The sequence below is a fragment of the Saccopteryx bilineata genome, chromosome 8 (assembly GCF_036850765.1).
Source record: "Saccopteryx bilineata isolate mSacBil1 chromosome 8, mSacBil1_pri_phased_curated, whole genome shotgun sequence".
Taxonomy (NCBI): domain Eukaryota; kingdom Metazoa; phylum Chordata; class Mammalia; order Chiroptera; family Emballonuridae; genus Saccopteryx; species Saccopteryx bilineata.
Genome location: NC_089497.1, coordinates 86,603,175 through 86,615,899, shown reverse-complemented (window position 1 = coordinate 86,615,899; position 12,725 = coordinate 86,603,175). Strand labels below are relative to the sequence as shown.

General features: G+C 36.6%; 1 protein-coding gene and 1 pseudogene across 1 annotated transcript in view; one reads left to right on the top strand and one right to left on the bottom strand.

The window, feature by feature from the left end:
• Positions 1 to 11,654, top strand: part of SEC62 (SEC62 homolog, preprotein translocation factor) — a 32,340-nt gene extending 20,686 nt beyond the window's left edge. Inside the window, exons 6-8 of the mRNA XM_066241893.1 lie at positions 336 to 396; positions 2,822 to 2,941; positions 10,107 to 11,654. Coding sequence (XP_066097990.1) covers positions 336 to 396; positions 2,822 to 2,941; positions 10,107 to 10,576 — 651 coding nt within the window. The 3' untranslated portion in view covers positions 10,577 to 11,654. The remainder of the gene's footprint in view (positions 1 to 335; positions 397 to 2,821; positions 2,942 to 10,106) is intronic.
• On the bottom strand, positions 1,127 to 1,228 carry LOC136312324 (small nucleolar RNA U3; annotated as a pseudogene).
• Positions 11,655 to 12,725: the final 1,071 nt, after the last annotated feature.

Here is a 12,725-nt window from a genome sequence, read left to right as displayed (position 1 = left end):
TAATTTAGGGCAAAAGGATTGTATAATATTTGGTCTTCAGGTTGAATAAATAGTGGTTTATACATATGAACAAATTGTTAAAAACATGTAAGTATGTAGAAATTTAAGTGCATTACAGAACTGATAATTTTTTAAACCATTTTCTAACTGAATGGATACCAAAAAAACACTCCTACTGAAGAGAAAGTCTTTGGAATTTGTTCACCTTAAAAAGCAGTTTGTATATGTTAAGAGGTTAGAAGTTACTCTTATAGAAGAACTAAAATATAGAATTAAGCTTAACTTTCTAATGTGACCTTAAAACTTAAAGCAGTTTGGTTTCTTGATTCTTCTAGGTATTTGTGTGGATCTATGACCCAGTTCATTTTAAAACCTTTGTCATGGGATTAATTCTTGGTAAGTATAATCTCTAAAATTTAGAAAGGAAAATAAAAATGCATAAGTCCTAAAGGAAAATATTTAACATATAATATTTCTTTTTTAAAGTATACTTTAAAGTCAGGAGATGAATTGTTAAATGAGGAAAATATTCGCGGCACATTAAAGCAAAGATATTTAAGAAATTAACAAACCTGATAGAAAAACATTATTGATAGTTCATAGATAAAGAAATACAGTGATCAATAATTATAAATGATACTTAATCACACTTATGATAAATACAAATTAAAATGACAGTGTTTAAGAGAATGACAGAGTTGGATAGTACCTGGTCTTAGTGAAGGTCTAACACTTGGGAAAAATCAACAGTCTCCAACAATTGCTGGTCTGTCCATTGTTTTCATTTTTATGGAGGGCAATTTACTAATACCGTTTTACATTTTAAGTGTTTATGCACTGACCCAGCTATTCTACTTCTAGGAATTTATCCCGTGGCCATTCTTAGTGCACTTGCACAAAAAATCTAGTCAGAAGTGTGCACTGACACTATTATCTATTCTTATTTAAATCCTTCAGATTATACTTAGGAAGGTAATTAGCGAATTTCTTTCATATTTTAATTGCCTATACCATTTGACCAACAGTTACACCTCAAAGAATTTATCATGTGCTGTCAGCAGTTGCACAAATGTATGTGTACTTTGGCATTTGTTGTACTGTTGTCTATAATAGGATAAAACTGGAAACCATTCAAATTTTTCATTAAGAAAATGGTGAAACTGCCCAATAGAATACCATACGGTTTTTAGTAACAAACTCTAGAAATGATCCCTGAAAGTATAGTCTTCCATACGGTTTTTAAAGAATTAAGTAGGATGTACTGATAGACATCTAGATTCAACTAAATGGGGGGGGGGAGATTGCAAAAGAATAAGAATAGTATAAGCTTATTTATGTAGAAAATATTCTGTGGCTAGTTTTAATTTTATATAGTCAGTCTCTGGTAGTACAAATAAGAAACATAAATTAACCTCTGAGGAGTAGACAAAGAATTGGATTAAGACTTTACTTGATACTTTTGGCTTAGTTTTTATTTGTTTTGTTTTGTTTTTAAGTGGGTATGTGCTACTCAGGGTAGAGGGCATGGGTGGGCAAGGAGAGAATGATTTAACAAGTAGAAAAAGCAGTTAAACTGACAAGCTCGAGCACTAAGCTATCATAGGATCCGATTCAAAATAACTCTTAAGAGGTGAAACTCAGTTCCAACCCAAATATCTGATAGCTATTGATCACATACTGTGTGCTGATAACTTTGCTAAATATTTTACGTGCATTGTTTCATTTCATTCTTACAACCTTTTTAAAAAATTTTTATTTAGAAAATTAAATCTAACGGTGACACTGATCAATAAGATACGTAGGTTTTAAAAGGTAAACGTTTCTATAACATTTGAACTGTTGTATACCCATCACCCAAAGTCAAATTATTTTTCATCACCTTATATTTGTCCTTCTTTACACCCTGCTCCCCACCCACAACCTTTAAAAAATAGAAACAGACACATATTAAATATAAAGTAACCTAGCCTCAAAGGGTTAAATAACTTGCCGGGGGTTACTTTAGCTTATAAATCATAATAGATAGAATTTGAATCCTGATTTCTTTTGCTCTAAAGACCTACTAACCAGACTTCTAATATTCTATGAGTGTTTAATATGGTTCCACTGTACTTAGAAAAAGACTGGAGATGTTTGTATACAGTTTCCCTAACTACCACAAACCATCTGTATCACCCCCTAAATGCACCTCAATATAAAAGTGGTGGTAGTTATGAATGATTTTAATATTATTTTTTACACTTGTTTTTATATTTTACAATGAACATATTACTTACCATGAAAAACTTCAACAAATATTATTTTTCTTAAAATCCTAGTCTTTGAAGATTTTCCCATATAGAGTGAAAAGTCGAATTCACTTTCACTGTGGAAGGGAAATAGGAGTATGTCTTAGTTTAGGTCACCAGCTGTCAGAGTTTTACCCTAGAATCCGAATCTCTGGAGAGGATCTGTGGAATTAATTTTTTGGGTTAGTTTTGTTGTTAGGTTGTTTCTTTAAGGCTCTCTTGTTTAGTAGACAGAGATCTCACAGTCAGAAAGTGAAGTAAACATTGCTGGAGAACAGCACTTTTTCCTAACTATATGTAACTTATACTAGAAAAATCCTAACCTAATTTAAGAAGAGTAGTTAAAATGTTAAATTGGATTATAGGAAATGGCTGACAAATGATTATTTTTTTACCTATAAAAATGACAGTTTCTATGTATTACCATGTTTATATTTCCATTGTTCCCCCTAGGAATATATTGTTATTGCAACCAGGCCATTTAAAATTTTAATTAAAAGTAATCTATGTAATTTTGTCATTTCTTGTTCCAGTGATTGCAGTGATAGCAGCCACCCTCTTCCCTCTCTGGCCGGCAGAAATGAGAGTAGGTGTTTATTACCTCAGTGTGGGTGCGGGCTGTTTCGTAGCCAGCATTCTTCTCCTTGCAGTTGGTAAGTACTGTTATTAATAAAACTGACTTCAGTAAGGTAGATACTGAAATTTAGAACTGTAGTCTGGAGCTTCAGTAAAGCTTGATAGCAAAATTATCAAGGCAAATCAGGGAGTATATGGACCTACTTTTTGGGTCCTATCCCAAATCTGACTCAGGTTTGATGTAGAAGTATATCTGCTTGATTAGATTTGGTCTATTCTGAAGAAAAAAAATTTAATATGGCCTAATCTACACCTATGTGGTTTAAAATTTAGCTACTGCAAGGATGTTAATAGTTTTATAGTAGTGTTCATTTATTAGACATAATATTGTCAGTAAAACATTTTTATATTTTGATTAAAAGCAGATGAAATGTATAAATATTTAAATTCTATATATATATATTTAATAAATTTTTCTAAACAATTGTTTTGTCATTAGGAAAAATCAATTTGTACCCATGTACCAAAATAAATTCTAGATGCATTAAGGAGTTTAAAAAAAAAATTTTTTTTTTAATCAGACAAAAAATGTAATTGTCTTTTTACATTTCTGGATATCTTTCATAGAATACATGAAAAATGTTCATCACTAGTAGTGAAATGGGTTTTGCCTATTTAATTAGGGAGATATTTTTGAAATGGAAATGTGCTAGAAGGAGGTGCCCCTAAATATAACTAGTGTTGTTAGTTATGATAATTATAATGTTATTTTTTACAATGAGTATGTTACCATGAAAAAAACCAACAAATATTATTTTACTCAAATCCTAGTCTTTGAAGACTTTTCTATATAGAGTGGACAGGTCTAATTTAGCTTTTCACTTTGGAAAAGAAATAGGAATTTTTCTTAGCTTATCCAAAGCTGTCTAGTGACTTTTTACTTCTATATAATTCCTTGAGCCATCTAGAGTTTTTGTTGGTATATGGTACTAAGTTCTGATTATTCTTCCCAAATGATAAATCAGCTTTTCTACCAAGACATATAGAAGTACTTCTGTATAAAAATTATAACCAATATCCATATTATTGACCTAATATCTATTGTTAGAGGATATAAATTGGCCAAGAGTGTCTGAAGTGGGTGCATGTTATTCTGAGGTTCTATGATAATAATAGACTGTTAGGTTTATAAACATCCTTTCATCCTGGACATCAAGGTATGTCCTGAGTTGATGCCACCATTCCTGGGTCCAGGAGCTCATCTAGTGTTTTCATTTAAATTGTGTTTATGGACCTTATTTCTTTCTCAGATCTCAAACTCTGTGTGAAGCCTTTTCACCTGTCTTTTATTTTTTTCCTTCCTCTAGTTTAGTCATCTTGAAAAAAATCCCAATGCTTCTGCATGTAAAACAGCACATTTGTAGGCCAAGAAATAATATCTAAGACTGTAAAGCAGGTAACTAGTGGTAGAGTATCAAGAATAATAAGCCATAGCCCTGGTTGTGTTGCTCAGTTGAACATTGTCCTGATACACCAAGGTTGCAGGTTTGATCCCCAGTCAGGGCACATAAAAGAATCAACCAGCCTGACCAGGTGGTGGCGCAATGGATAGAGCGTCGGACTGGGATGCGGAAGGACCCAGGTTCGAGACCCTGAGGTCGCCAGCTTGAGCGCGGGCTCATCTGGCTTGAGCAAAGCTCACCAGCCTGGACCCAAGGTCCCTGGCTCCAGCAGGGGGTTACTCGGTCTGCTGAAGGCCCGCAGTCAAGGCACATGTGAGAAAGCAATCAATGAACAACTAAGAAGTCGCAATGCGCACCAAGAAACTGATAATTGATGCTTCTCATCTCTCTCCGTTCCTGTCTGTCTGTCCCTGTCTATCTCTGCCTCTGTAAAAAAAAAAAAAAAAAAAAAAAAAAGAATCAACCAATGAATGCATAGATAAGTGGAACAACAAATTGATGTTCTCTCTCATTCTTTTCCCCTTCCTCTCTCTCTCTCTCTCTTTCTCTCTCTCTCTAAGTCAATAAATATTTTTTTTTAGAAAGCTGGGTCTTTTTTTTTTTTTAATTTAATTATTTTTTAGAGAGGAGAGAGAAAGGGAGAGAGAGAGACAGAGAGAGAAGGGGGGAAGAGCTGGAAGCATCAACTCCCATATGTGCCTTGACCAGGCAAGCCCAGGGTTTCGAACTGGCGACCTCAGCATTTCCAGGTCGACGCTTTATCCACTATGCCACCACAGGTCAGGTCTTTTTTTTTTTTTCCTGAAGTTGGAAACAGGGAGGCAGTCAGACTCCCGCATGTGCCCGACCGGGATCCACCCGGCATGCCCACCAGGGGACGATGCTCTGCCCATCTGGGGCATTGCTCCGTTGCAACCAGGGCCATTCTAGCGCCTGAGACAGAGGCCACAGAGCCATCTTCAGCATCCGGGCCAACTTTGCTCCACTGGAGCCTTGGCTGCGGGAGGGGAAGAAGAGAGAGACAGAGAGGAAGGAGAGGGGGAGGGGTGGAGAAGCAGATGGGCGCTTCTCCTGTGTGCTCTGGTCAGGAATCGAACCCGGGACTCCTGCATGCCAGGCCGACACTCTACCACTGAGCCAACCAGCCAGGGCCAGTAATTTTTTTTTTTTAATGAGAAGCCATAAACTTTAATCTAACATTATATATAATCATATTGGTGTCTTCTAGCACCAATTCTCAAACCCTTGAAAATTGAGAAGCCTTTTGAAAATTTTCAGCATAGGTTTAACTTCACTGAATAGAATTAATCCACTTGCTTATCTTTTTTTTTTTTTTTTTTTGTATTTTTCTGAAGCTGGAAATGGGGAGAGACAGTCAGACAGACTCCCGCATGCACCCGACCGGGATCCACTCGGCACGCCCACCAGGGGGCAAAGCTCTGCCCACCAAGGGGCAAAGCTCTGCCCACCAGGGGGCGATGCTCTGCCCCTCTGGGGCGTCGCTCTGTTACGACTAGCGCCTGGGGCAGAGACCAAGGAGCCATCCCCAGCGCCCGGGCCATCTTTGCTCCACTGGAGCCTTGCTGCGGGAGGGGAAGAGAGAGACAGAGAGGAAGGAGAGGGGGAGGGGTGGAGAAGCAGATGGGCGCTTCTCCTGTGTGCCCTGGCTGGGAATCGAACCCGGGACTTCTGCAGGCCAAGCTGACGCTCAACCACTGAGCCAACCGGCCAGGGTAGAGCTTGCTTATCTTTTATTTAACCCATTATTCACAATAATTTATGGTCATTATATTGTTCTACTCTTTAAAATACTGTATTTTCTATAATTTTGAAAATATATGGATTTAAAAAGCATTGTGCATTAAATAATTTTAATTGATTTTAGAGAGAAAAAGAGAAACATCAGTTTATTGTTCCGTTTATTTATGCATTCATTGGTTGACTCCTATATGTGCCCTGACCAGGGATCAAACCCACGACTTTGGCATATCAGGGTAATGTTCTAACCAACTGAGCTACCCAGCCAGGGCCTCAATAATCTTTTGTTGTTGTTGTTAATAATCTTTTGAATTAAACCAGAAAATAAACCCAACATTTTGTTGTTTTTGTTAAAAAATGTAATTCCAAACATGCTTTCAAATAATTTTGATATACAGCTTATTTATAAACTGGTATTTTTTTTATATTATCCTACGAGGTACTCTGTATGGGTCAAAATTATATTTGGTGCTACTTTGAATATGTATTGTTAATATTACCACTTAAAATAAGACCTTTGACAATTTTCTAAATGTGTCGCTTTTATTTATTTATTTTTTTGTGACAGAGAGAGGGACAGATAGGGACAGACAGACAGGAAAGGAGGGATTAGTGAGAAGCATCAATCCTTCGATGCGGCTCTTTTGTCTCCTTAGCTGTTAATTTTTTTCTCATATGTGCCTTGATGGGGGGGGGTTGCTACAGCAGAGCGAGTGACCCCTTGCTCAAGCCAGAGACCTTCAGCTTCAAGCCAGCAACCTTTGGGCTCAAGCCAGGGACCATGGGGTCATGTCTATGATCCCACACTTAAACTGGTGAGCCCATGCTCAAGACGGCAACCTTAGGGTTTCGAACCTGGGTCCTCCGCGTCCCAGTCTGATGCCTCTATCCACTGCGCCACCGCCTGTCAGGCAATGTGTCACTTTTAGTGTAGCAACAGTATGACAATATATGTTGTGGTTTTCACATGAGTTCTCCCCTTTTGCCCCTGGTAATCTAATGTCACATTGAGAAAGACTGTAAAACGCGAGGATTCTGCTATGCCCAGTTTAGATATGGTAAGAATTTAGATTTTATTTGTGCCAGTTCTATATCACTTTTTCTTAGATTTGAAGCAAGATTTTATATTGTGAACCATCTGTCTTACAACCCTACAAAGCATATTGTAGCATCATAATTTTTGTCTCTTCTGTTTGTACCACAGGATACTAATATGTGCAGGTTTTTGGAATATTTATGTTCTATTGTGAAAATAGAAATTAACACCTTATAAAAATAAAAACAGCTAAAACTGTTTTCTTCTATTTATGCAAAGCAAAATGAAAGAAGCATACATGAGCTTTTTTAGGCCTTACATGAAAACAGTGATATAATTGTCTATAAAGAAAACCAAAAACCTGTTATAATTGACTATATTACATTTACATACTCATTATGACTTTTTTTTTAAATAGGAAAATCACTAAGCTCTATGTAATTGGTAAGTTAAGAGAAAACTATAAAATATTGGGTTTTGTGTTTGTGGTAACTTTTTATGATAAACAAAATTTCTCAAATTCTTTCATTAACTGACCACAGGTTTGTCATATATTGCTCTAAAAGTAACCACAACACTATTTGTTTAAGTGATCTGGCTTTCATTAGCATTATATTGTTTCCTAATATTGGGAGAGGGTTGGTCCTTTAGAAAGCAGATATTAATTAATGTTAAAAAATGGTAACTTCTAGGAAAATGTTCTCTAATTGTTTTTACTTAGAAGACATATCCTTTAGGCAGAATAGGCAAATGGTCTTGGACCCACAGAAATGTTTTTATTTTCATTTCTCTTAAAATCAGTATCCTAAAACAAGACAAGGTCACAGGTTCCATCCCTGGTCAGGGCACAGATGGGAAGCAACCAATGAATGTACAACTGAGGGGAACAACAAATGAATGCTTCCCTTCCCTCTCCCTTTTCTCTCTCTTCCTCTCTCTGTATCTCTAAAAATCATTTGATAAATAAAAAGCCCTGACCAGATAGCTTGGTTGGTTGGAGCATCATCCCAAAGCACAGAGGTTGCTGGTTCAATCCCAGTGAGGGCACATAAAGGAACAGCTTGATGTTCTTGTCTCTCTGTAAAAAAAAAAAAATTAAAATAAAAAAATAAAATAAAATTAGAATAATTTGTATATATGTATGTAATAATGAATCTATCCGGGATTATATTTTATCACCAATATGGTGATAAAAATATAATTAAAAATATTTTTTTTTCATTGATTTTTGAAAGAGAGAGAAGCATCAACTCATTCCACTTAGTTGTGCACTCACTGGTCGCTTTTATAAGTGCCCTGTTCGGGGATCAAACCCTTAACCTTGGCACCCTGGGATGACACTATCCACTGAGCCACCTGGCCAGAGCCAAAAGGATAATTTAAAAAAATATTTTTTATCAAATTTTGAGATAGAGGAAGGGAGAGAGAGAGACGGGGGAGACAGGAACATTGATCAATTCCTACAGTATGTCCGTAAAGTCATGGTGCACTTTTGACCTGTCACAGAAAAGCAACAAAAGACTATAGAAATGTGAAATCTGCACCAAATAAAAGGAAAGTTCTCCCAGTTTCATACCTATTCAGTGCAGTTTGATGTGGGCTCACGCACAGATTTTTTAGGACTCCTCAGGTAGCTATCCCGTATAGCCTCTACAGACTCGTCACTGACTGATGGCCTACCAGAACGGGGTTTCTCCACCAAACTGCCGGTTTCCTTCAACTGCTTATCCCACCAAGTAATGTTATTCCTATGTGGTGGCACTTCGTTATAAACGCGCCGACATTTACGTTGCACTTTGGTTCATGGATTCGAATTTAGTGAGCCACAGAACACACTGAACTTTCCTCTGTACCGTCCACATCTCGACTGGCACGGCCGTGGGCTGCTCCGCTGTATACACGGTGTTATGTCATCATCTGTGCATGCGCACATGCTGCCTTATCATCCTACAGAAACTGGGAGGGTTTTCCTTTTATTTGGTGCAGATTTCACATTTCTACCTTCTTTTGTTGCTTTCCTGTGACCAGTCAAAAGTGCACCATGACTTTACGGACACACTGTATATGTGCCCTGACTGGGGATCTAACCTGAACCTCTGTGCTTAGGGACAACATATCTAACCCAGCTGTCCGGCCAGGGACAAAAGTATAATTTTTAATGTTTATTTTTATGGAGGAATTGCCTTACAAGGGCTAAAGTGCTTAGGGTCTAGGAAAGTCATCTTGCAGCCCTGCCTGTTTTTTTTTTCTTTTTAGAGGCTTTTTAATATACCTCTATTTCTTACATTTATTTCCTTTTTATATGATGATCTTGTGCATACTTAAACATCCAACTGATGGCTATTCTTATTTAACTATAGCATAGCAAAGTGCATAAATCATTTAGGAGTATACCTATGAAACAGCACCCAGCTGGGAAAATATAAGAGTAATTTTTTGAGTGGTATTTTAGCCTTATGCCTCTAAGCAAAACGCTCCATGCCTAGAATACTGAGATAGCTGCTAAAGTAATCAGGATTTAATTGTTTAATTTAATTGAAGGTGCATATAATAGACAAATAAAAACACTGACTGGCCTGACCAGGCGGTGGCGCAGTGGATAGAGCATCGGGCTGGGATGCGGAAGGACCCAGGTTCAAGACCCTGGGGTTGCCAGCTTAAGCAAAAAGCTCACTAGCATGGACCCAAGGTCACTGGCTCGAGCGAGGGGTTACTCAGTCTGCTGAAGGCTCGCGGTCATGGCACATATGAGAAAGCAATCAATGAACAACTATGGTGTCGCAACGAAAAACTGATGATTGATGCTTCTCATCTCTCTCCGTTCCTGTCTGTCCCTATCTATCCCTCTGTCTGACTCTCTCTCTGTCCCTGTAAAAAAATTTAAAAAAAAACACTGAATGATTTCCTGGGATTTTATTAACAAATATTCCCTGCTGTCAGAGTCAATTCTTGAATTATTCAACTAGAGAAATTTTTCTCCCACAGCTCGTTGCATTCTGTTTCTCATCATCTGGCTCGTAACTGGAGGAAGGCACCACTTTTGGTTCTTGCCGAATCTGACTGCTGATGTGGGCTTCATCGACTCCTTCAGGCCTCTGTACACACATGAGTATAAAGGACCAAAAGTAGAGTTAAAGAAAGATGAGAAATCTGAAGCCAAAAAGCAGCAGAAGTCCGACAGTGAAGAAAAATCAGACAGTGAGAAAAAGGAAGATGAGGAGGGAAAAGGAGGACCAGGAAATCATGGAACAGAGGGCTCAGGTGGAGAACGGCATTCAGACACAGACAGTGACAGGAGGGAAGATGACCGATCACAACACAGTAGTGGCAATGGGAATGATTTTGAAATGATCACAAAAGAGGAACTGGAACAACAAACAGATGGGGATTGTGATGAGGAGGAAGAAGATGACAATGATGGAGAAACAACTAAATCTTCACATGAAAACTCATAATCTGCCTAAATTTGGGACTAAAGAGTACAGGAGGTTGGATTTTCTATGTTGGCTGATCGTCATAATGTACACATGACACTTGTAGCGTTCTTGAAGTCCATGTACTGAAATGTATTTGACATCCAAGGACTATTCAGTTCTTCATTTCATAAAATACTATTATTGGTACAGTGAAAAGCCATTTATAAATTTTATCTATTTGATAATTTTACAGTAAATAGGGTCTCATTTATTTTGATAGTTGTCAAAGATGCACTTTCCACAAGGACATTTAGATTAATGGCATTTTTGATAGTTGTATGGCTTTTTACTGTTACACTAATCAAAATAATTAAAAGGGATAAAAAAGAAACACCAACATTTCAGATTATGTATAGTTATATAGCCATTTTAGTTTCTTTGAGATGAAATGCTTAAACTCATTGTTTTTGATAGTTATCTTTGATTTTAAAATTATACCAGGAAATTTCTAAGATTCTGAATTAACAGGGTTCAAAAGCCAACTAGTAATACTGCAACAGCACTTTTAGTTTAGCTACAATTCTCCTTTTCCAGCTTAGGAAATCCAAACTGGTTTGTACATCTGATCAGAGAAAGATGGTCATCTCCAACGAAGCGAGCAGCGTTGGCTGGAAGGGGCCACTCTTCTTGTTTCCTTGTCATAAAATAAAATGTATTCTGTATATAATTTACAAATAAACATTTTATTTTAATTGTTACTTATTATTTAGACATTTTCTTAACACTTAAATTTGTAAAATTAAGACCATTTAAGGGTATGTTTTTAGAGAAACAGAAGTTTCAATAACCCACAGAACACCTGTGATCTTTCTACAGCAGCTTCAAGTTTTGTGCCAACATTCCATGTATTCGAATGAGTTAAAATGATCCTTATTAAATAAGAACAGACTTAAAGTAGCTCTTTGTACACCTTAATGTTCATTTTGATTTATCTTAAATCTCTACATTCGGAAGTGGGGTACTGTATTATCAGACCAGGAGGCACTGCTTTGAAAGATAATTTACTGTTCTAAAATATCAATTTAAAATAAAGAACATAAAAGAAAATATAAGAGAATGATTGGACTCTTAATTGCTTTAAACTAGTTTTGCAGCTTAATTTTTTTGTCTTGCATATCTTAGCTACAAATGAAAAATCTTGCTTTTGTTTATGAGCATAATCATTCCTTGGAGTTATACTGTTATAAGCTGATAATATTAAATTATTTTCCTTCAGTCACAGTGAAAGCATTTTGCTTTGTAGTTGAAATAGGTGGTGTGTGTGGGTCTTTATTTTTTAGGCTGTTTCCCATCTAAGTTTGAGTAAAGATGTTAAATTTTTCTAATTGTGCAAAAGTACACTTTCTGTGTACTGATACATTTTATTACATATAGCTTTATAGTTTTTCTTGTAAGTGGATAGAAATGTGGCTATTTGATGTTAATGCAGCTCTATCAAGGCTGCAGTTAGTCATTTTAATAGTCTTATTCTAGCAAATATTTATTGATTTACATGTGTGGGTGTTTTCCCTTCACATTTTCAGAGCCCTTCTGCATTATTTCCACAATAAGGAAGGTATAATTACAGCTTTCTGAGCTTCCTAAATGGTAGCATTAATACCTATTTTTGGGTATAGTATGGTACCAAAGTGTTTTTTAGAAATAGAAATTAAGCTTTACTATGATAATACCCAGGCACTCAATATTTATCCTTAACCTCTTTATAATGTAAATATTGTGTCTCAACAACATTTGGTGCATGGCAGGAAAGGTAGCTTCTTATTGATGTTTGTGCATTCTTTCAAAATGTTAGTGTGAATTTTTATATAAGTATCTGGTAGTGCCCAGGGGAAAATGTCATTCTTATTATGGTTAAAAAATGAGTGAGAAATTACAGCTGTGTGTCTTTTACTATTCAAGGTGGTGCACTTTAAATATAAAAATCAAAAGGCTGCCACTGTTATAAGTTCCTCAGGGTAGATGGCTGTCTTTGTTGTCTAATAGTAAATCTTATATCAGGGCATAGAGAACTGTTTACATTAGTCAATGAAATGGTAATTAAAAAAAACAACTTCAGGCCTGACTAGACTTGGCACAGTGGATAGAGCGTCGGACTGGGATGCGGAGGACCCAGGTTCAAAACCCTGAG